The sequence below is a fragment of the Syngnathoides biaculeatus genome, chromosome 19, assembly GCF_019802595.1.
Source record: "Syngnathoides biaculeatus isolate LvHL_M chromosome 19, ASM1980259v1, whole genome shotgun sequence".
NCBI lineage: Eukaryota > Metazoa > Chordata > Actinopteri > Syngnathiformes > Syngnathidae > Syngnathoides > Syngnathoides biaculeatus.
This window is the reverse complement of record NC_084658.1, coordinates 6,867,228-6,894,367: the sequence shown is the minus strand read 5'-3', so window position 1 is coordinate 6,894,367 and position 27,140 is coordinate 6,867,228. Positions and strand designations below refer to the sequence as shown.

Sequence of the window (27,140 nt, the reverse complement as noted above, 5' to 3'; positions counted from 1 at the left end):
TGAAACCATGTTCAGCAACATACAGTGAGCCAATGGTAGGAAAAACATCACATGCGTTGGGTTTCTTTATACCAACATGGAGACTATAGTTGCCAACAATTGAAGGATTTTACAAGTCGCGCACATATATGAACACAAGGTGACATAGCCAGAGCGACGTAAATGGGACGGTGCTCCTTTGAGAGCAAAAGAGTGACAGAGGCTTTGAGGGGGGAAAAAAAATTAACCCCCCCCTCAAAAAAAAAAACTTGGCCAGGCTTGTTCTTCCTCCAGCTGCACTTTCTTCCAATCTCCTGCCAGACATTTACTGTTTTCCCTCCCTCCTCCCTCATACTTCATTCCCTGTGTCCATCATTAATTGCTTTTATTCCTTTTTGCCTCACGCAACTGCTAATGCACAAAATACATAACGATGTGACATGAAAAAGCTTGTCATGAAAAAAAAAACAAAAAACAAATCAAATGCTGGCCTCTCTACTTATAAATTCTAAGGAGAATGTCACCTCCACTAGAACAAAGTAGATATGGTAGACAGGGAAGTGGTTTCTCACGACATTATTTTAAGTCAGTCATGCTCACCCTACACATCTGTTTATCCCATGTGACTGTAGTCGTAATTAAAATGAAAGATGACAAAAATAAATAATTGAACGACACCAACTGTGGGAGGTCCGCTGCTTTCTCTTGGGACCATGACTGCCTTCTACTTGGCCACGGGCACTCAGGGCCTGATTTACTAAAGGTTTGCGCGTGCTAAAATCGGTGCAAACCTGATTGCTCATGCAAACAGATGTGGAAGCTGATCTACTAACCAGGCGCACCCAGGATCTGCCAAACACACAAAGCCGCTCTGAGGGGTAGTCCACAAAGTAGGTTATATTGTATAAAAATCTGAGGAAGTTGACCCTGAGATGAAGGAAAGTCTGAATTATTTGTTTCAAATAGTCAGGTAAGAGGAATTCCAACTAAATTCTGTGAAGCTAACTTGGTTGCTAGCAGGTTTTGTATACTAAATCTTTACTTTTTACTGGCTCCCAATTGAATCATGCTTGTTGCTTCTCTGCAACCCAATCAATACTAAGACACAAATAGTACATGATATAATGCCACTTTCAGACTAATTTCTGATCACACAGTAGCCTCTTTAACCTGGCTTGCCAAGCATTGACATGATCATGTAATCACACAAATATTTATTTTCATATCCACAATCCTAGTGATGATAAGCAGTGTTGAAAATGGAGGTAGTATTAACAAATAACAAATTACTATTCTATTATTAAAATGAAGTATTTTTTTGATACACTAACTATTGTATTACATTTTGTACTTCATTTTTGGGGATTCCGGTAAATCCGGCCCAAGTGATTTCAGAGAAAGACCCTTTCGTAGTATCAAAAGAACTGTTAACATAAAGAATTCTGATACCATGTTACTGAGGAAAAACAACTTAATCTAGAGTAATATGCTCCTAATTGAAGAATAGACTTGAAAATTATTTGGGAAATGATCAGAAAATGTCAGTACCTCCTATCCCTGACATTTCTAATGGATAGTAACAGGTCCAGTAGGGCATTTGACTACCGACTAACTACTACTAATGATGCATAATAACGTTTTTGTTTCAATGTCTTTTCAAACTACATTAATGCTTAACTGCATATGCATTGCTTTAAGTGGGTCACTTTGAACATGTTAAAACTTTAAAACACTTGAAATACTCTTAATTTTAGAGATGCAGGGCCTAAGTGAAATAAAAAAAGATATGGCAAGAATGTGACCATGGAACGGATACATTTAATGCCAATTATTTATGCCACAGGAAAAATGTTTTGTAATCTGAACACATTGGAAATTGACCAGCATCTTGGAAAATAAGCTTCCATTTAATGACTTTGATCAATTAGAAATTAAGTATTTGTCTAAAAAGACAATACTTTTTTTTTTTTTTTTTTTAAAACAGCCTAGATTCAAATGAGAGAAGGTTATTATATTGAAATGTTCAACAGCAAACTTGCACGTACGTATGTTGCAACTTGTATGTTATAATGTAAGTCATTAGTGACGGAGAGTTGAATTACCCGCTCACATGTTTGTGATACACTTCTCCTACTGACAGCTGTGTCACATTGGACTACTAATGTAACCATCTTTACAGAAAAACAGCATTTTAGATCCAAAACATCTCACACGACAGATGCTTTGTTGCTTATTTAATCTGAGTGTCAGAACTAAGAGCATCCGCTGTTTCCCCTGGCTTTTTGTGGTTTTAATTTTGAACGTGAGATTAAAGCACCCTTGTGCAAGTACTGTAATCAGTCTCGGGGCCCTCCTTCCATGCTTTGCTCAGGAGAAATCAGAGCCCCCAATAAAATAACCCCGAGGCTGTCGTAATGGCTGACGAATGGTGACACATCGTGTATCACTTCCAAATATGAAAAATGTACAATAGTATTACTCTGAGGGAACAGGCTAAGACAAAAAGGATTTGGTTTCTAGGAAGAAAAAAAAATATATATACAAAATAATTCACCATGGAAGTAATACGAGCTGCTTGAAAATAATATTTGATGAACTCACTAAAAACAGGTATTGCATAAACGGAAAATATCTATGAGCAGAATGATTTCTCCAGTGAGCATGAAAAACAATTACACCATGCCACATGGCACCAAAATATCCATTCATCCATTTTCTAAGGCACTGATCCTCACGAGGTTAACGGGAGTGCTGGAACCTATTGCAGGGTACGTGAAGACAGACACAACAGTCACAATCCCAATGACATTTAGGGTCAATTTAGGGTCTCCAATGTTGGGATATGGGAGGAAACCGGAGTGCCCGGGGAGAACATGCAAACTCAACACAGGTGTGGGGGCTGGGGGGCAATTTGAACACCCATCCTCAGAACTGTGAGGCCAAAGCTCAACAGCTACAAGAAAATGGATGGATGAGTAATGTTAGGATCACACCAAATCAACAGCATTCCTTATGTACAAGCAAGCCACAGTATAATTGCAATGGTGTGTTTGTCCCATTTCATTCCGCATAATTCCAGGCAACTATTGTCTGTTGACCAATCACAGGGCACGAGCTGTGCCCAAGCATTGTCGTGTAATACCCAAGATTTGGCTTTGTGGTAAGATGGCAACAGGTTTGAATCCTGTTGGAGCTGGTTGTCAAACTTGCCCTCTGTTTGACAATGGGAAACCAAACAATATACCAATCATACTGAACTCACTGGTTGGTGACTGATGTGACAGTCCCAGTTCACTTTATCCATTACTCTATGATGTTGCCCTAAAAGTTTCCAAAACTAATTCAAAGTTGGTGGCATGGTGGTGTGACTGGTTAGTACATATGCCTCACAGTTCTGAGGACCTGGGTTTAAATGCAACCTCCCTTGTGTGAGGATTGCATGTCCTATCTGTGCCTGTGTGGCTTTCCTCCTGATACTCAAGTTTCCTCCCACAAAACAAAAACATGCAGAGTACTGGAGGTTCCATGAACACTCTAAATTACCCATAGGTGTGAATGTGAATGCAAATAGTTGTTTGTTTATATGTGCCTTGCAATTGGGTGAAGACCAATTCAGGCCATACCATGCCCACAGTTCGCTGAGATAGATTGGGATAGGCCGTGACCCTTGTGAGGATGAGTGGTATGGAAAATGAATGAATGAATTATTCCAAGTTCAAAGATCAACATTTGATTTACTTGCAAGGAAGGAACTTATAGCAAGTGTGCAGCCATCAAAGCCACAATACAGTAGGTTAACGTCCTGGAGAGTTACAGGGAGGAGGTCGGCCTTAGTGTTTGCCTCACGCTGTCAAACATACGGAGATGAGCGATTACTAAAGGAACTTCATCTGACGTAAGCTTGCGCTCTCTCTCTCTTTCTCTCTCTCTCTCTCTCTCTCTCTCTCTCTCTCTCTGAGTTGTCAAATTCAGATGAGTTTCACGCTGAAAACACTGAGTCAAAGGTGGAGCTGTGGACATGATGACTTACACAAACATGAACGTGAAACTTTAGTCATTTCAACTCAAATGGACATGAAAGAGGAGACGGAGCGATAGTGAGCACAAATCTTTCCAAACAATTGTTTATTTTGGACCCGTAATCTGATCCCTCTTTGCCTCATCTCTTAAATAAAATATTGTTTTATGTTGACATTCATTTGAACAATTTGAACACATCATCCCTTTGTCTGGTGCATTTCCTGTCGTTATTTATGTCATATGTATTGCCATGAATATGATTTACTAATCAATGTATAAATGTTGTGATGTATACCTAAGGAGAAAAAAATGAAAGCAATAAAACACAATGCCTCTCCTACAGTTTTTGGCAACTCTTTTGTTTTTGGATCAGCGATGACGAAAATGGATAAGAGACACTAAATCTGTGGAATGCCTGGGTGGACAAAACAACATGAGATTTGGCTACATGAGACTACAATAACAATAATAATAATAATAAAAAATGAAATATATATAGTGCCTTTCAAGGGATCCCATGGATGCTTCAAGCTAAACAGGGCTAATGGGCTGTCGTTAAAAAAAAAAAAAAAAATTGGTGTGTTTGAGGAGGAGCGCCAAGGACATTGGGCACCTTGCATTGAGGAGATGATGGAAAATGTTGAATACAGAAAAGTGCACAACTTCTCAACTGGATTTAAATCCGGACATTGACTTGGCTACTCTAAAACATAAATTTGTTTGGTGGACTTGCTGGTGTGTTTCGGATCGTTGTCTTGCTGTGTGATCAGAGAGCGCATGATTTTGAGGGCACAAACTGAAGCCAGATGCACTCCTTCAGGATTTTCTGGTACACAGCAATTATTCCATCAATCACAGCAAGTTGTCCTGGTCCTGAGGCGGCAAAGCAGCCACAGACCATCACACTACCACCACCACGTTTCACTGTTGGCATAGTGTTCTTTTTATCAAATGCTGTGCTATTTTTACGCCAGATGTAACGGGCTGCAGACCTTTCAAAAAGTTCAATTTTTGACTTGTCAGTCCACAGGATGTTTCTCCAAAAGTCTTGAGGATCATCACTTTTTTGGCAAATGTGAGATGAGCCTTTGTATGCTTTGCTGGCAGCAGAGGTTTTTGCCTGGAAAATCTCCCATGGATGCCATTTTTGTTTGACCAGTGTCATTCTTATGGTAGAACCATGAAGACTGACTAACTAACTGAAGACAGCGAGGCTAGCAGGTCTTTTGATTTTGTTTGGCATTCTTTTGTAACCTCTTGGATGAGTTGTTAATGCACTTTGGAGTAATTTTAGTTACTTGTCCACTCCTGGGAAGGTTTGCCACTGTTCCCAGTTTTCTCCATTTTCGGATAATGGCTCTGACAGTTGTTTGCTGGAGCCCAAAATCCTTGAAAATGGCATTGTAACATTTTCCAGACTCACTTTTTTTTTCCAAAAGTGTGCCTTAGTTATGTAACAAGGGGGGCAGAAAGGTTTAGATTTTTTTTGTGCCTTAATAGATTTAATTGTCATTTGAAAACTGCATTTTGTATTTCCTTGGGTTGTCTCTGAGTGATTAAAACTGGTTTAAGGATTTGAAACCTGTGTGTGTGATACATATGCAAGAAAAAAAAAAAAAATCACAAGAGGGGCAAATACTTTTTCACGGCACTAAATGTCTGTGAGCATGTGGTTGTCTGAGCCCTCCAGCCATGTCGGAGATTAATTTTTCAAGAATAAGTGTCTTTTCTCTGCAATCCTGTTTGTATTCCTTACATAAGACTCGACCACCCACACCCACACCCACACCCACACCCACACACACACACACGCAGTCATGTCCTTGAAGTGACAAGATCACAGTCAGAGCTACACTGATATTTCTCCTTAACGATGAAGGCTGTCCTTTGATGTATGGCTTCTTTGTGTCTTTAATCAATGCACAAAGTCAGCAAAGTAAATAAATAAAACCTTTTCAACTGTTCATTGAGCAAAACAAGCAAAACTCTACCTAAGCTCTTAGAAATATTGATTTTATATAAATAAAGTGGAAGCTATGCAAAATGCCTCCTGAAGTCATAATTTGGAAGTTGACCAGATTTTTTTTTTTTTTAGGGAAAACCGAGACATGTAAGATGTTTAACTGCAGTCATTCATGTCACCATATGAGACGTCGCCACAAGGACAAAACTCAACAAGGGTTAAGGGAAAGTGAGAAAAGTTGAACATACACTGGATGTTTTTATAGTCACACCTTAATAATGGTCAACTTATTTTTACGGAGGTATTCTGTAGATTCGAAAATGGTTAAAGTTTGATTCTTGAACAACTGACTTTGAATTTCAATTTTTCTTTGCCGCTTATCCCCACGAGGGTCGCGGGGAGTGCTGAAGCCTATCCTAGCTGTCAACGGGTAGGAGGCGGGGTACACCCTGAAGTGGTTGCCAGCCAATCGCAGGGCACATAGAGACAAACAGCCGCACTCACAATCACACCGAGGTGCAATTTAGAGTATCCAATTAATGTTGCATGTTTTTGGGGATGTGGGAGGAAACTGGAGTGCCTGGAGAAAACCCACACAGGTACGGGGAAAACATGCAAACTCCACACAAGTGGGGCCGGGATCAAACCCAGGTCCCCAGAACCGTGAGACCAACGCTTTACCAGCTGATCCACCGTGCCATCACTTGGAATTTATTACATTAATTTTTGATTATATTCAATGTTAAATTTCTTTTGAAATGTAAGTGAATCGGATGCTAACTAAGCAGGTTGTGCATGAAGTATGGTTCTACTGTACTGTATTTCTGTTTTGCATTTAAGATTTGAGCTCATTAAAATGTTACAAACCCATTGAAGAAAAGTGGCTTCAGCCTCATTTCTAACAAAACAGTAAAGGCTCATTCAGTACGTCAACATGTTCACAAGAGGAATTGTGACAGGGTAGAGAACCCCCAGACGTTTATTTCTCCAGCTGACAAAATGTTACTGACATAAGCAAATTCGGTGTGGGAGAAGGTGGGTGGTCAAAGGCTGCTCAGCCTTGCTCCTCAGGGATAAAAATCCTGTCCCAACTCCAAATTCTGACAACTATCCTACTGCAGGCAAGGGGTGGTTGTGTGTGTGTGTGTGTGTGTGTGTGTGTGAGGGGGGAGGTCGGGAAAAACAAGAAGCTAAGGACAATGCCAGGGGTCCAAACTTATTGGGGGCCCTTATTGCATTTGAGAGTGAAACGTTAAATGGTTGTTTAGGGGCCGATTATTTCTGCCCTTGACTGACTAATAAAAATTGGGCGTTCCAAAAACAACATACGTTGGAAGAATTGTTCATAAGAAAATGTTGCTGTAGCCATTTTTTAGATAGCATCCATGATTGATTTAGACTGAATTTCCACACTGGTTGACTCACTTGAATAATATAAGCGTCATACCAAGGAGGATGTTCTCCAAGGCAGTATTTGAGAATGAACAATGAGATGGTAACGACACCACAAAAGATCAATTGCTGATTTTAAAGTGGACTTGGATGGTCAGAAATTATTCACAGGTCCTTCGCCATAAATGAGATTAATTAAGATGCTGATGAATGCCCATTACATATTATCACCATATTTTCTCATCAAAGCACTTTCTGAATGAATCAATACGGGTCCTGGTGGTGATTAGAGTCCTGATGGATCAGAGCCACATTGCCCTTTTAATGGGACGATTGTCCATCAACATGATTCCAGATCACTCTTATTCGTCATAATAGGTAAGGACATGGGCATATGGAAACCTTCGCTTCACCGCGGTGTCGTTACGATGATAGATTGTGGCTATGGCCCGTCACTCTGCCACATAGTCTGTCATCACAGGAAGAGCAATCATATTCACAAGGACCCAATTTCATTAATCTCACTGAAAGAAAGAGACCTTGTGAAAATATAAATGACCTTGTGGTAATGGATGCTCTTCGTTTTTAACCTGCATGCATCTCCTCAGGACCACTCTAGCTCACTTGAAAAGTCGCTTGAAAAGCAAACAGCCCGAGAGGAGTGCCACCTGCCGCATTGAAACTCACCACTGTGACACCGACATACAAAACATTGGTAAACAGATTCTCGCTTCAACCACTCAGACATTTTTCTTTCATCCTCTTTGTTACTTTGTAGATCAAAGAGAAGATGTGAGCCAGATGCCAGACTGCCCGCTGAACTGACTCTTTAACCAAAATTGCCAGTGAATCACTCATTATCCCTGAAGCTGTTTGGACGTTTTCAGAATAAACTTTGTACAAAAGTACAAACCATGGGATTTTTGTTTTCCGAATTGTTCATTAACAACAAATTATGTAACCACGAAGCATCTTTGATTCAGTCAGGAATTGTAAAAGTAGAACATGCAACTCCTACTTAAGATTCCTCTGCATGCTTACTGTGTGTAAATCTAAATTACATTTCCGGCTTGCAAGCTGCAAAATTACTGTTCAGCCTGTTAACAGAACCAATTCAATACAGATTTTAAAAATGAGGAAACACTGCCATCTGGAGTGCATATTACAGAGCTTCGGTGGTCATCTTACACCACTTTTAGGTTTTACTAATTTCTAATTTTTAACACAGCATTTAAAAATACAGCATGTAGTTATAATGCTTTACTTTTCTGAATCAAATTTTTTTGGGGGTACGGAAACTATTCAGAATCAAATTTACATTTTTCACTGTTTTGTTGCGCCTATTTACTAAAATCATTTAAGTTCATTTTTCCCCTCATCAATGTACACACAGCAGCCCATGTTGACAGAAAAAAAAAAGATTCATTTTCCTTTTTTTTTGCAGATTGACCAAATAAGAAAACTTAAAATATCACACAGCCATAAATATTCAGACCCTTTTCTTAGTATTTAGTAGAAGCACCTCTTGAACTAATACGGCCATTAATCTTTTTGGGAATGATGCAACAAGCCTTTTTTTTACACATTGTTCATTTTTGTTTTGGACAGATGATGAGCAGTGCCTGATTTTCTTTACACAGACGACTTATAATTAAGGCAAAAAAGTTCTATCTTGGTCTCATCAGGCCAGGGAATCAGATAATTCTCACCATCTTGGAGTCCTTCAGGGGATTTTTAGTAAACTGCATGCAAACTTTCATGTGTCATGCCCTGAGGAGAGGCTTTCGACAGGCCACTCTTCCATAATGCCAAAACTGGTCAGGTCAGCAGTGGGGGTTGAGTTTCTAGCACTTTCTCCCATCCCCTGACCGGGAGGGGTGTGGTTATCCTAATCAAGTTAAATCAGTACAATTAAATGAAGAAGTGGAACCATCATAAGGATGATCAGAAGAAATGGACGCTACCAGAGTTAAACATATGAGCGTCACAGCAAAGGATATGAATACTTATGGCTGCGTGACATTTCAGTTTTTCTTTTTTAATGAATCTGAATAAACTTCAACAATTTAGTTTTTTTCTCATCAATGTGCAGTGATGTATGTACATTGAGAGGAAAAATGAAAAACAATTTTCGCAAACGGCTCCAATATAAGTGAAAAATTTCAGGGGGTTTGAACACTTTCCGTACCTGCTGTATTTCATGAAGAGTCTATTCCCGTGTGGATTTAGCACGTTATTACCATGCTTATTCTTTTCGTGCCTTGTGAATGGCTGACGGGTTAGGAGTCCAGGTTGTACCACACCTCTCATCCAAGTCAGCTCGGATAGGCTCCAGCTCACAATTGCTGTCCTTGTGTTGTCTGAGGTTTAGATATGAACCCCAAAAAAATAATGCAAAATGTAGCTCACCTTTGATGAAACATCCCTCTGAAGTTGTAGCAAGCTCTGTAGTTGGGCATGGGTTTAGGATCCAAAGGCCTGTAGATGGCCGGCTCACCTCTCTTCATAGCCAAACCATTGAGCTCCACTGTTGGTGTTATACTCCCTGTGTGAGGAATTACATGAGGAAAAATATTTAATATGAAGAAGGAAAATGTCAACATTTTCAATGGTAATATTTCTACATATTACGATGAAGTGGTAATATTTAGAGAAGTAATATTTTTTACAGAAAAAAAAGTTTAATTACATAGAAAAATGATACATTTACAAAACAAAAGAAATTTTACAGTTGCATCAAAAATCAGTAGAAAGAGCTATTTAATGTCTTCATTCCTTAGAAAGAACTACAATCTTCTTCTTTTCCTTTAGGCTTGTTCCATTAGGGGTCGCCACAGCGTGTCATCTTAGATGAACGCATATTTGTTTGACACACCAGACGAAACGGCAAACACACGAAGCAGTCAAAGAAGTGGTGCCCATCAGAAGCTAATATTTATAACAATAACAACAGTCGGGTGTAAGTGCAGAATGGCTCTGTCACAGGCACATTCTCAGAAATAGGCATATCACAAAAGATTTACTTGGTTGTTTCATTTTACATTGGAGCAATGGGTAGGCACTCCAGAGACTCAAATATTGTGGCCTCTTTAACAAATAATAAACAAAAATATAGCCGATAGAGAGAAACTGCTGGTCACAGATGTTGGCATAGAAAATTTTTAAATAAAAGTTACAATTAAATATATTCAAAATTGCATTTCTTTTGTGACTATTACATCATTATTCATGTAAGTTTATAACTTTATTCTGGCAACTTTACCATACATATTTTCTTAATCATATCGATTATATATACAGTATCTATTGTCAAATGAGTATTTTAGTATTAGTTGCTTTGCTACGCAACTAAAATATGCTTTCCAAACAGAGTGAAATCTTTCACATGATCCTTCAAAAACACAAAAGCCGATATGTTTTCCCTTTGCTTACAGTACCTGGATTGCTGTTGATTTCCACTTTAGGTGACCGGGGCATTGGTCTGGGAAGGACACTCTCTTGCAGAGCTTTAGAGGCTGTGGAATGCTGGGCCTTTTTAATGCTGGAGCCTTCCGCCTCCCAGACCTGCTCCCCAAGACTCAACTGCACTGTGAAGATCTGCAACAGCGACACCCAGAGGCAACGCCAAGTTAAGACAGTGAAAAGACAAGTCATTTCTTTGACGTTGTTGGAACGTTCAAGATTGATTATAGATTAAAGTTCTGTTTCAAAGTCAGTGTCCTCACCTTCGCGTGTGCAGGGCCTCTCTCACTGAGGAGCTTGTACTGTGGCTGGATCCGATTGAAACGGGATAACTCATTCACCAAACACATTGGAGTTTTCTCTTTAGGGTTTGCCATGTTCTCCTCCGGCGAACCTGGGCACAGCATATAGTGAAAGAAAACTGAACACTGGATCCTCGGTGGAGTATTTTTTATTTTGCTTCTATCCAGCAGTGAAATGCGTGACCAGAGGGTGATGAGTTCAGGCCCCCAACACCTACTGGGAGTAAAATACTATTTTAATTAAAATAGCCCTTTAGAAATCCTTGAACAGTGTTACCCTCTCAAAAAGATACAAACACAATGGAAACTGGGCTCATGGAGGGCCTGGTTCATAAACAATTTGGATAATCATCTTTGGCTATCAAATAAATTATGTATCCGATGCGGGAGAATAGTATGGACAAGGAATTTGCACTTAACTAACCTAAGTATCATCAAAAGTCAACACACACCACAATTAGTCAGCAAAACAGACAAGTGATAGAAGCAACCATGGATGAAGGAGAAAACAGTCAGTGGTTAAAAGAAGATAGAAGATTGTTTAAACTACAAGACAAATTTCATCTTTCACAGTTGCATTATGTCAGACAACTGCAATAAAATCTCATATTTAGATATAAGTACATTATGTCTTTCACAATCAGGGGCCTTTGTTAACTCAAACGTGATCGGATACACTCATTATCATGGCGACGCATGTATTACAAGAACAAAATGGGGAAAAACGTGTGCTATTAGTCAGCGGTGCTCAGATTACATTCATTTAAGGCTTGCTTTAGGTGCGTTCATTTACTTTTAATACGATACCACTCGCTAGCAGGCAACCAAACATTATGTAGCCTAGCAAGCTAGTGGTAGCTAGCAGTAACGGTTGTGTGTAAATGTTGACGTTATGTCGACTCATAATTTGGAGATTTGGTGTGTGTGTGAAGTAATTTAATTACAATAAAGTTAAATTACAGTCACTTAGCTCCCATTATTTCTGTCATGCAAGCAATGTTGGTTTGACCTGATTGATTAGAATACATGACCTGATGAGAGCAATGATTTTCAACCATTAAAGAAAAAGAAGAAGAAGATAGAGCAATGGCACATATTTTACAGTTGGAAAACCTCACAACACACTAACAAACAAAACTGACACAAAACCTGGGTACACAGTAATTACTGTTTGTACTTCCTGCCACCTAATAGATAAGCATTTACCGTAATTTCCTACAAGCCGCGACTTTTTTCACACGCTTTCACCCCTGCCGTTTATGCCATGCTAGCCTTAGCATGGCGCTAGCGTTAGCGCACCTGGTTATAAGGCTTGGTACACACTAACGCTAGTACCGTGGTAAGGCTAACTCTTTCTGTGTACCGAGGCTTATAACCAGGTGTGCTCTGTAGGGCAAGAATTACGGTAATTGTTTTGTCTGAGACTATGCCTCCTGACAAATAAAAGAACAAAGATACATTATTCCTTGTAGAAGAAGAATTTTTTGAGCAGCAAAGTTAAGTTAAGTTAAGATATTTGATAATTTCTCATCGTGCACCGATGACTGCTCATGGTTAAACTAATCTGCCACGGCATACTGGTTGGGAATCACTGGACTGGGGAATACTTTTGAAGATACTCAGTATACACTTCCCGATGATAAAAAATAAATGAACAAGTCATTAAAATAGACACATTTCTACATTTTGTGATTGGATCAGTGATCTGTTATTGCTTTTTTCCCCCCATTTTTAACTGGTTGGTAATCAGCCCCAGAAATCTTGGTCATGTCCAGCCGAGTAGTGATCTAAAAATAACACTAGTGTAGAAAGCGTTTACATAGGTGCACACAAACAAGGAGGCAAGGAAAACAAATAGAGCAAAAATACACTGACAAAAAGTAAACATACTGTAATTTCTCAAAAATAATGCGCAATTTTTTCTAAAAATATTTTCAAAAAAACAATTGAGCGCATTATGTTTAGGCACTGATGAAAACTAAATAATACGATCACATTGTATAGTCGCATACAGGTACATAGAGTGGTAAAAAAAAAAAAAAAAGGTATGCACAGAAATTTCGATATGATATTCGATCTCTTATGTTACAAATTTATATATATTACAGTAATGTGGCCACCAACCTGAACTCTGAACTGTGACCTCCCTGGAGGGGGCGGGGAAGCTTTGCCTTTCACGATTGTTAGCGTAGCACATTTGTTGCTACTGCACCAAACATCAGAAACGACCGCCCGTGAGTTTGTTTTAACTTAAATGAAGACAAAAAAATGTCGACGACAATGGGTAGTTGTGCAGCCGCTTTTAAAAGAAATGTGTAATCACTCCGGCTGATGACGCGCCCAAACCGGAAGCAAAACAACATGAGCTGAAACTACGTAGTATGATCATACGATCATTTAAAAAAAATAGCGCGCGCAATTAAAATGCTCGCATTTTTAAAAGTGCCCATTTTTTATTTCTACGTAGTTCGAGCTCTCGTTTTGATAGCAACCTGATGCTATGAAGCTTGTAGCTGAATGGTGACAAGAGGCTGCGCTGTTAGCACGGTGGACCTTCCCATCAAAGCACTGACAGTAACGAGGAATAAAGGGAACCAAGACTCTTAGGAATCAAAAATATGTTTCCTCACAAACGCTATGGATGGCACAGAGGATGACATGCTGTGGCAGGAAGATGGGATCACTGTTCATGAATGCAGGAGGGATCAGATCTGGACCAAGTCATCAATGATGAGTTTGACAGTGATGCACAAAGGTAGCTACAATGGACATTTTTCAGATTGGAGATGAGTCAGATGCTTCTTTTTAAGTCTTGGCCAAGGATGTGTAATATAGTGGGTAAACTTCACTATGCACAAATGTTTTATGCACAAATATGTAATGGAAAAAACCTATAAGTTAAACACTGTAAAATACTTGTTTTAAGACTGTAATATGTGTTATCAACAGTATTAATAAAATGTTGTGCCATCGTTGAGCATTTCTTTTAGTTGGTTGAGGGATTCTGTTCTAACAATTACAGGGGCGAGGACAAGCATGTCCTGTAGCCTGTCGTGAGATATATTACTACTGCATCAGTACATGCATAAAGATTATTATTATTAATGATTGTTGTACAGACTACGTTTTTGAAAATCAATGCAAGTAGAAACCTAGAAAAATAGAAATACAGATGATTCCTAAAATTATGAGCATATGGATTGCAGAAAATTGGTGGTGCGCATTGTTCATTGGTAGAAGGGTTTTCCTGATTTTTTTTAGGTCAACTTTGGGGGTGTGTATTATACTTCAGGGCGCAATATACTCGAGAAATTACAGTAATTCAATTCTGTTGAACAACAGTTATATTTCCAAACTCCAAAGTGTCAGATTCCTGAAACTTTTGGGTCACAAACAGTCTCTCATAATAAATTCTGTCCATGAACCAAGGTTACACTGTACCTTTGGACAGGAACGCTTAATGCAATATTGTGTAATGCTTGACAAAGTACAACATAAAGGGCCAATGTGTACTGAAAAATGATTAAGCATTTACCTGGCAGTGTGGCAGACACAAGAGCGTCCCCATGTCCAGCTGCAGGAGCAGGGCAGGCAGGTGTGGGGGACGATCCTGTGCCGTTGACAGAGGGCTGCAGACCCAGGGATCCTGGGTTGGCCATGGCTGCCAAAGGACCTCCGGAGGAGAGGCCAGGACCAGCCTGAGGTGCTGAGGTCTGTACTTTTACTTGAGCCATGCTGTATTCCTGAAACAAAAACAAAATAGCAAATATGCCATCACAGATGTTATCAATGTCACTTCATTTAGATTTGTGGTAAGGAGAAATTGTGTCATGGTGGCATTTGGAAGTCAGAGACCAGTACACAAACACACAAACATAACAAATATCCACTAGAGTGGAACCATTGAAGTGAAATACACCGAAGCAAGAAAACCCTCAATTCAGCAAGGATAGTTATGTAATTTTTTATTTGACTTTCTGCTTCATTTACTCAAAAAGGAGCAGCTTCAACAAGGTGTACTGTGAGAAGAACAACACGGTAGGATGTCACGTCCAGCACCAAACTCTCAATCAAAGCAATTGTCCCTTGCTATAAAAAAAAAAAAATGTTGATTTAACATTTCAATCTAACTGCACAGTGCAAACCAAGTGATACGGCCAAAACCAAATAAACTGTTGCATGATTTACAGAGAATGACATGGCAACAAGTTTTATGAGTGATGAACAATCAGCCGTTGCTTTGGCTGGTGATAAACTGTCGCAAGATCACAGCTGTAACGGGCAAAAATGCCGTGTAATATCAGTGGCTAATTTCTTTTCGTATGCGTATGAAAATCTAGTCGTTCTCACTGCACTCAAACAGGAAAATATATCCGCTGGAGTATATCCAACCAGGTCATCGTGGAGCTTGTGTGGCATCTCTGTCGCTGAAGGTCAGTGAATGGGGTGATTGGTCATGGCCAACAGTCTCTCAAAATAACCACACTTTCCTTATTCTGCACACCACCTATTTCTTGTGACCATCTGCTTCTTTAACAAGCACACCAACTTTTTGTGCTTCAATTAAAAAATAATACAGTCCAATATGTCACGTGGAGCCTCACAACCCGATAGAGGGTTTCGGAAAGGCTTTAGGGTGACAGTTTCATCTTTGGAGGAGATTATTTATTTTGTGTATTTCATATAAGAATTTCAGTTTCATTTCAATTCAAACAAATCAACAGCCTGGAATAGATTGTGTTTGACCTTTTGCGTTTCATTGTACTATAAATCTCTCGAAAAGCTAAAAGTATTGAAATCAGTTCACCCATCTACGTGAGCAAAACTAGCACACACTTTAAAATGAGAGCCGATCAATGTAGCACACATGCTGCTGCCCCACTAGCCATTTTGCACAGACAAGGAAGCTTTATTAGAAGGAGCTTTGCTCATGTTACCGCTGCTGAGCTCTCCTGGAAAAAAGGAGGAATCCTGAATGTCACAATGAGCTTACACTGAAATTTTAAAGTCAGCTCTCATGGAGGAGAAACTGACATTCAACAAAGTCCAAAGTTAAAAATGACATTGCCTTCTTTTTTTTCATTAAATGTGTGGATGTGTACAGTATTTAAATAACATAAAACAGGGGAACCTCCAAAGGTTACAGTCTGCAGTGTCGATCAATACTTAGTTTAATAATCCCACCATCATGTATGACCGAAGACACAAAAATAGATGCCTTCAATTTCGCAAGACTTCAATTAAAGCAACATCTCGAGGAGTAACTCGACGAATGTTTATGCTTTTGGGCTTTACAAGACGTGTACCGGTGATGGATAAGGAAATTGAGTGAGAAGTGCATGGATTGGCTGACCTCTGTGATTGATTGATTGATTGATTGATTGATTGATTGACAGACAGACAGACAGACAGACAGACACACACACACACACACACACACACACACACACACAAACAAACAAACAAACAGAGGGCACATGTAAACAAATAACAACTGACTCACACCTATTGGCGAATTTAGAGTCTTCAAATAACCTTCCTTGCACGTTTGCAGGGAAACTACACACAGGTGAAGCTGGATTTGAACGGGTCCACAAAACTGCAAGGCGCACGTGGTAACCAGTCTTCCACTGTGCAAGCCTTACTCGAAACAATGCCTGAACGTTTTGAGACTTCACAAATTTGTTTTAAATTTAGAACAGCTTGTAAGTCAATCATCATGACAAAAGAGATTGTGTTCCACTAGTTGGATCCACTCTCTGAAAGCATCCTCTTCATCTACAACAAATTAGGTTTCTAAATTTAAAAAAAAAAAAAAAAGATCAATTGTACTCGCTGCAATATGACTTCACTATTATCCGGTCATTTGTTTTCTATTGCGCTTGTCCTCATTAGTCAAAGGGGAGCTGGAGCCTATACCAGTTAACATTGGCGAGACTCGGTGAACACCAAGAACTGATTGCCAGCTCACCGCAGACCCTACGACTGGTTTACAGGCAGGCAATGACGGGGATGATGGAATTACATCCCTGTTATGAGCTTGCTGAGTATGGGAGGTACTATAGCTCAATCTAAGAATAACAGGACAATTCTTGTTCTTGAGTTTCATATACGGCTTATTCTTTATTTCTTACTCCAGTACAAGTGCCTCAATCACCTCCAGTTAAAGTGCTCATTTGTCAAAGGACTAACGAGGACCTTCAAAATAAAAGTTCAAACAATAACCTTAGCAAAACATTACAATCCCGAAAGACGGGCACTCCTAAATACACTTCTATTTATAAATTGATATGCCTTGGGAGAATTTGTAAGGTGTGTACTGTACGGCATTATTTAAAGAAAACGAGCGATTACAAAATAAGTATTCATTGTATCTTGATGGAATTCAAATTTAACTATAAGGCATTTAAGGACAGCACAACTACTTAGCAAAACGCAGCAATAAAGAAAATAATGAGATGGTCTCTGTTGAGGCATACTTTCCCCAAAACTGCAAATGCTTGCAAATTCTGCCAGGGTAAATAAACTGTAGATCAGAACAAGAGGTCAGACACGAAAAAAGGGATTCCTAAGGGGCATGGAGAAAACTCAATGACATTATAATTTTGGGGGGCTCTATTGTCATCAGGTAACAGTGTTGTGAATAATAGCTTCCAGATATAAATACAGTATGCACAGTTGTGTTCAATTGTCTAAATGATGGTCAAGCACTAATCAAATGTTTATGATCTGCCAGAAACACTGTATTATTTTGTTGTTTAGAATATGTGCATTATCATATATATATTGCGCATGAATTACATCCGTGCAGAGGGAGGCAATAGACGTTTGACTACAAAAAAAAATAAAAAAAATAGCTTATTATAACGTGACATCCCGAGTTTCTGATTGAGAGCATTTCATTGGATTCTCACGTCGATACGTTTCTCCATCCTTGCGTTACATTATGCACGATTAAAATTCCCAACAACCACCGGAAAGCAAATCGTTTCTTGCCTCCAAAATGGGGATGGGTGTGAGGTTGCAGGCTGTCTACGACTAGGACCCCGTACGGCATACATGACTGCTCCGACTGGGTCCACTTTAGCAGGAAGCTAACGTTGCCAAGGAGAAATGCAGCCGTTCCTCTTCGTGGCAGCTCGCCAAAACAAACGGACATGATGTGCAAGGACTCCAGGACGACTATGAAATATGTAGCGGGTAATGTGCTCCTACTATGCAACATAATGTCACGGTAGCGTTCCTGAAGATGGGTACAACCTCATCATGGCAGGGTCGGCCGAGCGAGCACCACTCTTGTTAGCATCACTAAAGCGTTCCATCTATCACGAAAAGTCTCGGCGCCTTCAGTGCACATCGTCAACGACATGAAAAATAACCAGTCAACCTTGGCACAAAGTCACTAATAATCATCGGCATTTTCTTTTTACCTTTTTTTCAGGGCCAGACCCCAGTTACACCTCCAACATTGGCAAACACTAAAGAGAACTGCGGGCAGTTGTAACATACCATTTAATAAGTGTGGGTTATTAAATGGAAGTACGTCAAAGCACAACGGAAGTAATATTATTCACATTTAGGTGTATTCGGAGAAAGCGTCTTCTACATCCCGATTATACTAAACGTTTAATGTTTCCTCGACAACGTCGTAAGAGACAGAAGCAAATCCGGAATGAATTGGCCACCCCCGCGGTGAACGGATGGTTCAGTCCTACTTTTCGCATTTATCAGCGTCTTTCTGACTATTTCTAAAGTAGATTAAAAAAAAGTTTAAATTGAGTCTATTTAAAAAAAGGTCATTGAGGTGAAAGTTTCAGAAAGCTAAAAATTTCTGATGAAATAATACAACTAAAAAATTACATTTAAGTTTGACTTCTTCCTACCCTGCACTGGGTACATTGTAGTCAATGCATATATTATGCTGTATTTGATTTGTACATGTAAATGTTTCTAGAGTTCATGAATGTTTCAGTCAGAGCATGTAAACGTTGCTAAGACAACTGTCACACGAGTAGCAGTCGATAGTAAAATTCAGCTCAATGTGCATGCTGACACATTTTGGGATTTTGCCAAATTTTTTTTTTTTTTACTCGGATGCACCTAAGTGTACTATATTCACAGATCATGCACACTAATTAAACAAAAATGAATCGTTGCTTTTATTATCGGGTATGAAAATGAACAGGCACCTATTACACAGAGCTTGAACGTCCCAGAACATCGCTTCAAAAATAAATACAAAACGCTCATTTGCTCATTCAAAAATAACGAAATAAAAACAAACTACATTGAAAAGGGAAAAATAATGCCCCGTGTAACTTATTCACCTGAAATTCTATTATTCTATTCGATAAAGGCTTTTCTTTATCTCCCCCCCCCCAAAAAAAAAAATAAAAATATAATAATCTCAAGGCTGGTTCGTTCCACAATCATTTCAGTGCCATTGTGTTGTTTCTGACAGCGGACGAGAACTTTGTAAAGGTCCTGGGCAGGGTGAAGACAGTTAAATGTCTTTAAAGTTCCTGCAGGGGGGAAAGCCATACTTAGATGTCTTCAAAATTATCTGTATATTTAATGTAGCATTGTGCCGAAATCTGTAGTTATCTTTCTAATCATGACAAATGGAACACAGAACAAGCCAAAATGGTAAATTCAAGTATCTCTTATTGGTTTCTTGAAGTTATTACAATTTAAATGAGCAAGGCCCTCAGGAAGTCAATTGGCATATTCATCCCATAGCCACTGTATCAGTTGTGGAAAAATTCATGGCTGTCTGATGCCATTTGGCACATTAAAAAAAAAAGTCCTAAAAATGCATGCAATGGCATTGGAAAACTACTTAAGAATTTTTAAAGTATTCTTCAATGTTAACTGTACATACTAATTAATAAAATGTTATACGCAAACATCTATTGCTTGGCTGTGAAGTAAATTCACACCCTACTCCACCCCCAAAATTAAAGCCCTACATACAATTGCTGCAGGTGTTATAATTTTATAATATAACAGTCTCTTTTGGTGAAAAAAGTTAAAACCTCTGCAAGGTATCTTTATTGGGGGAAAAAAAAGTACCTGAGCCATAATGCTGACCAGGCATAATCACAAAGCCATGTTGTCATTACTGCTGTGTAGACTTCTCATTCTCTACCATTGTGGACATTAAATTAAATAGAACATATGTATATATATATACCTATATATCACAATCAAAAATGTAGTTGGCCATCCAAACAGCCCCACCCCCAAAACAGTACAAAAAGAACTAGACATTTTAGAAGCACAAAAAAAGTTAAAAGAAAAACACAACAATCTTTAAATGAGGACCAGGGTATCTTAGACTGGACGCAGAGCGAACCATGACACATATCATATCTTAAGAGTTTGACCAAATGCCACACGTGTTCTGTTGCCATGTGTACCAGCAGAACCACCCTCGACAAACGTTGACCATTTTGTTGACTCTTGATGAACTGAAACTAATGAGTAGGGACCTGCCTAAAGTCAGGGGAATGATGATGTAACAGTGCCTCTTAACAACATACTCTCAGTGCATGTAATGTGATTCAAAAAAAAAAAAAAAAGAAGAATTTTCTTGGGTTTACGAGCAGGTCCCTTCCCGAAATCCATTCGGATAACTCCTTTGTAGGGCCAAGCATACCTCCATCCGTTGGTTATTATTGCACACGACAAGGACCTTGACGCCCACACGCAAAAATGTAACAAGTCATTTTTAAAAACAGAAAATACACAAAAATACACCTTGCATACTGCATTACTATTCCCCCCTTCCAAAAGAAAAAAGATCCATCTCGGGTGCATCTAAACAGTTCATGGGTTTCCATTTTTTTTATATTACTGACTACAACATGCATCAAACTGCCCAGCAGGTGGGGGGAATGCAGTCAAGAGCCTCCAGAGCATTGGTGTCTGTCCATTGTTCCAGTCAAAGGTCAGAGTTCAGAGACTGAATGATTAAAAAGTGCTTCACGTAGGTCAGTAGGACTTCTTCTGTGATTATTACAAACTTTATACATTAGCAAGTATCATCTGTGAAAGCAATGACAAAATGATTATCAGCGGCATCTCTGGTTTGTTTAAATTCATCAGGCTTGCAAAAAGTACTCACCGTGATACCACCATTTTGTCTTCTTTGGATTTTTGTTACACGTTCTTACGTAAAAAGAGTTGTCAGGAGGTCGTCTCTGTGAGAGAAAAGATATGGCTGTATTATACAACTTGGCCTCACAATTCCCAGGGAATTGAAAATGAAAAGGTATTGGTTCCCTTGTGAAATTCTTGTTTTTTTCTCCCCCATTTTAAAGATTAAGATCATCATATCTGCCAAATATAACCCCTGCAAAGTTAAAATCACGTTTTTTTAAATTATTTAGTTTATTAAGAGAAAAACGTTACCTACACACCAGCAAGTCAACTTCTGAATGACCTCAAAAACAAAGACAAAAACAGATAGTTTTGCAATGGCATAGCCAAACCCCAGACATAAATCTGATTAAAATGCAGTGGCATGACCATGCTCGAAAATCCCAATTTTTCCCTGAATTCAAACAATTCTGCAAGGAAATGTGGTCCAAAATATCCCTACAGAGATGTGAAAGACTCATTGCCAGTTATAGAAAATGCTCAATTTCATTTGTTGCTACTGATTATGGGCCAACCACTTATTAGGTTTAGGGCGCCATTATTTTTTCCACACAGGACCAGGTGATTTAAAATTGTCTTTCCCCTTAATAAATGAAATCATTAAAAAAAAAAAAGAATTATTAGTTGAATTAGGTTGTATTTGTGTGACATTTACATTTGTTTTCATTATCTTAAACAATGTGGGAAAACTATGCAAAAATAGAAGAATTTCAAATGGGAGACAATCCTTTTTCGTGTCATTATATTAGTCGATGATGTAAAATTTCAATATTGTAAGGTACAGGGGGTCCTCGATTTACGAATTCCATTCATATTGCGGTGACGTAACCTGAATTTGGAAGAAACGCAAGTGCCACAGTCCATTGATAATCTACACGAATGCACAGTTCTGTGTTGACATTTTTCATTTTGCAAAGGTTAAATACTGTTCATAACTTTCAAATGTCCTAACTCCAGTAAATGCGTTTGCAAAACACCCCCAGGCCAATAATATAAAACAAAACAAAAAAAGAGTCAATACAGCAGTATCTGAGCATCCCTTGTCTGAGTGAGGACGTATTCAATGTTTTACTGTGTTGTTCACCTTCAAATGTCATGTCAAGTTCATCGTAAATCAAGAACCCCATGAAGTTGTGTGTGGATTGAACGGGACAAGCCGAAAGAAAAGAGATTTACAAAAACAAGTCATTCAACGGACTAAGTCATGACTTCCTGAAAAGGAAATGTACTTACACTTACAATAAACTGACTCATACTTCACACTGAGTAAATCCATTTGTAGATCACCGGTTAAGTAATAGATGTACTTTTTGTGATAATTTTGTTGTTTAGTCCTGTGCCAAGATATTTTGTTCCATAAAATGAGTGACTTGGGTCAGTAAAGACTGGAAAACACTACACTAACAGTGTCATACATTTAAACATCCATACGTGGGATGCTGTGTCACAACAATATCCTGCTTGCTGGATTCTGTCAAATGTGATAATGGCAATTTTGTACGAAATGTCTAAAAGAGGCTAAACACTCTGTAAGAGGGTTAATATACTGTCAGAAATTGTAGAGCATGAGGTTTGCAAGGCAGCTAAGCGTAGCACAAAATTATTTCTGCAATGCCATCAACTTTGGCACTTGAATTGAGTTTTATTTGACTGTTATTTTATTGGTATTGTTTTAAAACAGTGTTAACAGTTGAGATTCCAGATTTTGAACTCTATACTCAGCTATATTGCGTTACTTGTTCTACCCTCTGATGATTCATATGAATCCCTAAATGCAGCTATTCCTTCATTTCCTTCCCAATAGGTCCCTTACCTTTTCTTTGCAGCTGGACAACATGCTAATAATGCTAAGACAAACAGATTGCACAGAGAGGGCTGGTGACCAGTCTTCCGTCAGGATGGATAGACAGATGTGACCGTTGCTATACACGTGAGGGTGGACAGGTACATTGTCCCCTGTGAACATTACCTGCAAAAGTGACAGAGGGACAAAACAGTTATCCATTGATTTTCCAAGTTGCTTATCCTCACAACCTAATGTGAAAAAACTTCAAAGTATTACACATATCAAGTCAAAGCTTAGGAAGATGTACAAATCTCCAGCTTGGAGGACTACAATTTGGAGTCTATAAGTCAGAAGAACACTGGTAAATTAATTGGCCTTCAAACCAAGACATGGTGGTATTTAAATTCTCAAAGGACTGGAGATTCTTTTGATGACATAGTCACACACTGCTTACCTGAGGTGAATCGAAAGGATATCGACTACTAAATTTGAAGAGGAGCTGAAATTTCTCTCCTTCGTAAAGTGTGCCGGGGGCCCCCTCCATGTCAACGATCCACCTGAGGAAGAGTGGTATTACATGGACAGTAAGTACAATCCCCAATTTCCTCCAAAAGTGGCAAACTCTTTTTACTTAACTGTAGAGTGGCAAGCATTTATCAACGGAAGGCCACTATCGAAGCATAAACCACGATTAGAGAGAATACAGTAATTCCCTGGTATTTGGGTGGTACATGTACTTACCACAATCTTAAAACAAAAGCAAAAAACCACAAGCAACTGTCTCCCCTCTAAAATATCTATAATTGCCTATATTAATAGTCTGAACTTGAAATTATCACAAAAAACAAAAAGGTTCCAGATGATTTGCATCTGAAACACACTTTTGCCTCCCTGAAATTCAAAGCTTGTCTCCCAGTTAAGTTGTATCACTTCAACATATTTCCTTGATACCAGTTTCTATTTAGGTAGGGCTTTGGTGCAATCTTTCAGTGTCTGGGTGTATTACAACATGCCCACAAAACACAAAATCAGTGAGTTTTTCAGCAAATAACACAGGATACGTAAAAAAAAAAAACATGAATGACTTGAATTTAATTTAATCTACAAGCATGTTATAAGTAACATTAACCCTCAAACGAATCACACCAGAAACTGACAAAAATGGAATGGTTGGAAAAAATAAAACTCATTTTATTTTATTTAATGATGGTTAATAATGGATTATAAACAATGATGCAAGTCTTTTTAAACTGTTACATATGTATAAATGCAATTTAATGTGACATTTTACAACATTTTAAGAAGACACTTTGCTTCTCAGTTATGCACGACATGACAAATTGTGACAGTTGCACACTGAAATTTGTAAAACTCCAATCACTGAACTTTTATGAGCTTTAAGAGTTTGGGGAAATACTGTAACATGTAAGACATCATCTCTGTGTGTACAAATGAACCACAGTGACTGTCAAGTCATGCAAAACCTTTTACTTTAAACACAATCACATATTCACTTTTAAAGATGTCAGATTACACTGTCACTTTATGCCTCTCAGCTTCACCCAAGAGTTTCTTTTGACCTTGTTCTTACAATTGTGTGATACTGTATCTATTTTTTTTATACTAATATAGGGACTGTTTGGTTTATAGTAGTCCCAATATGCTTTATATTTGTATCCTAGAAGTGTTTTTCATACAAATACATCCTGTAACTATGACATGTCTGTTAGCGTTATGTTAGTAATAGTAATTCTTTCTCGCAAATTCCAGTTACGTCACCGTCATAGTCACAGAATTCTGTCACAAAACAGAAGACCTGCATTATTATTATTTTCCGTTGGAGTGGTGTAATTGGCTGGCAACCAGTTCAGGATGTACCCTGCCTCTTGCCCGAAGATAGCTGGGATAAGCTCCAGCATTCCTGTGACCCTTGTGAGGATAAGTGGCTCAGATAATGGGTAGATATTTATGTTCCTCCAAAATCTAAACACAATTGGGGTTCAACCAGCATTCCTGAATGACCTGTGGATGACCTTGTGGCTCTACTGTACATTAGCTCAAGCATGTTGGGGTCCCATTAACCTGCCAGGCCGGTGAACCATTAAAAAAAAAAGAAAAAAGAAAAGACAAGAACGAATTGTGCATATATTTGTGGCACAAGTTTCCTTGTTTGAACTGGTTGATTCCTAGCGTTCTATCATACTGTTAACAATAACCAGTGTGTTCAATACACTGTAAACAGACAAAAACAAGCAAGCACCTTTATCTCTGTCACACACACAAACCCAGGAAGTGTGCATTCTTCCACGTTCGCTTCTCCAAATGATCTTGACCGCTGAACTGAAAAAACTGTGACTCCCAAAGGACTTGAAAATGCAAATAATGCAAATCCTTTCGTCGTCAACACAAATCTCGCTCCTCATTTTCAAGGTTGAAATTCAAAGCCACACCCATCCAAACCATTTAAAGCCTTGATATGTGTTCAATGCAAAAGCCAGCTCAACTGGTTGGAATACTTGTCAGTCAGGCAAAGCAGATAGTCTGACCATCGTCATGGGATGAACTTGAAACTTTTCCTTGTAAACTAAATTCACTCTTCAAAATTTAAGCAATGACCTTAACTATGAATAATTGAAGACATTTAAAACAGACTACATTTAACACCACTCAACTTGTGTACTGCTAATGAAATGGCAACAATCGAGACAGGAAGGTCAGCCAAGTTGCACAAATATTACCCCTTAAGACTACAATTAAATTCATACTCCCACAATATTTCCATAACTTGGACTCAGAGAAAGGACATGCTTCAGGGTGATGGAAATTCAATTGTAAAAGAATAAGATACTCACTGTGTTATGGTGTTCTGTACACTTTTTTCATTTAGCGTCATTCCTGGGGGTGGATCATGTTGCAGGGCTAATAATTCCTTTTGTAGCCGTTTCTGATTAAAACAATATAAATAATTTAGAAAACAATGGGAAATCTGGGCTACATTCAGACATTATATTCAAACCAAGCCAAATGTATACCACACTCAATGCAAAGTCTTGCTTTTCCGTCTTACTCTGAATGTGAGATTACTATAGAATATTATGGTAACTCACATTTATGAGCAAGAATAGTAAAATGCGTAATGGCTGGGTTTCTATCAGCCCTTCACACCGGTTCCTTAATTCGAGATATAAAATGTTTGCAAGGGTTGGCTTTGTTTAAAAAAAAAAAAAAATTAAAGACGTGTAAATCATGATTACACACATACAAGCATTGTCATTCGGTGTATCCTGGTCTTTATCCGGTCAGAATAACCGAACCAGTCTTGTGTAGTTGTTCCTGTGGAAGCGATGCACCTGTTCAGCTCAAAAGCAAACTAGAACAGGTCAACCTGCGCACCGCCTCACAAGCTAACTCAGCCGAACACTACCGGATCGGCCCTCCTTTAGTTGAACAAACCCTTAATTGCAACTTGCGCCATCATAATTGTTGTTGTATCCGAGTGTAAAATGGGAAAACTCCATAGTAGGGTATGGATATATCCGCCTTGGCTAACTGGTTTCTGCGCTGGCTGGTGCTGTTGGTGATAATGTGCTAAGGTTTGGGAGTAATGCTAGCAAAAGCGAAGCGCCGCCGGACCTTCTACAGTTTAAGTCGAATTATGTCACCGCGTTTCCACTGACGTCATGACCACTCCAAATAAAAGCCGTGATATGCTCATGACGCGGCGAAGCAAAAAAAGCCCAAACAGTGTGGACTAAAGTAGGTACACGATCAACTTGGGGCCGCTGTCATTTGTGCTCTTACCTGCATCGACGCCATGATGGAACCCCCCACCCCCTTTATCCCGCCCACCCCCACGCACAGTGTAGGCACGATGACGTCACGGGCACGTGACACCACCGGTTGTTTTGACACCGATGAAAACTATTACTGAACGATACTTCACAAAAATAAAACACTTGGTTTTTCTAAAACGGATATTAACGAACTAGTCAAAATATTGATTAAAACCACAATGCAAAACTATATATGGAGCTACGAGACAGGATGAGAGCGAAAAATGGCTTCACAAATTAGT

At 38.9% G+C, this 27,140-nt stretch overlaps 2 protein-coding genes across 9 annotated transcripts in view; both read right to left on the bottom strand.

Moving 5' to 3' along the window:
- The window catches only part of stau2 (staufen double-stranded RNA binding protein 2), an 86,653-nt gene extending 68,048 nt beyond the window's left edge, over positions 1 to 18,605 (bottom strand). For all 3 annotated transcript variants that reach the window (XR_009792742.1, XM_061805416.1, XM_061805417.1), the window contains exons 1-5: positions 18,550 to 18,605; positions 14,654 to 14,863; positions 11,080 to 11,210; positions 10,792 to 10,951; positions 9,764 to 9,899 (exon numbers count right to left, since the gene is read on the bottom strand). Coding sequence is in view for 2 of the 3 variants with exons in the window: in XM_061805416.1 (XP_061661400.1) it covers positions 9,764 to 9,899; positions 10,792 to 10,951; positions 11,080 to 11,210; positions 14,654 to 14,852 (626 nt within the window). In the remaining variant the exon portion in view is untranslated. The remainder of the gene's footprint in view (positions 1 to 9,763; positions 9,900 to 10,791; positions 10,952 to 11,079; positions 11,211 to 14,653; positions 14,864 to 18,549) is intronic.
- A 1,625-nt stretch (positions 18,606 to 20,230) lies between these two features.
- ube2wb (ubiquitin conjugating enzyme E2 Wb) lies at positions 20,231 to 26,917 on the bottom strand. Of its 6 annotated transcripts, XR_009792780.1 has the most exons (7): positions 26,867 to 26,917; positions 25,918 to 26,009; positions 23,520 to 23,622; positions 23,093 to 23,248; positions 21,532 to 21,562; positions 21,245 to 21,320; positions 20,231 to 21,165 (listed from the first exon to the last, which is right to left on the bottom strand). XR_009792780.1 is itself a non-coding variant. In XM_061805647.1 (6 exons), exons 1-6 carry the CDS (start codon positions 26,879 to 26,881, stop codon positions 21,152 to 21,154), a joined length of 456 nt encoding a protein of 151 aa, XP_061661631.1. In that variant the 5' UTR covers positions 26,882 to 26,917; the 3' UTR covers positions 20,231 to 21,151. The 6 variants fall into 6 exon arrangements, 4 of the variants coding, with proteins under 4 accessions (XP_061661631.1, XP_061661633.1, XP_061661632.1 ...); XR_009792779.1 differs by having other exon boundaries at positions 21,245 to 21,562; XM_061805647.1 differs by lacking the exon at positions 21,532 to 21,562.
- Between the last annotated feature and the right edge of the window lie 223 nt (positions 26,918 to 27,140).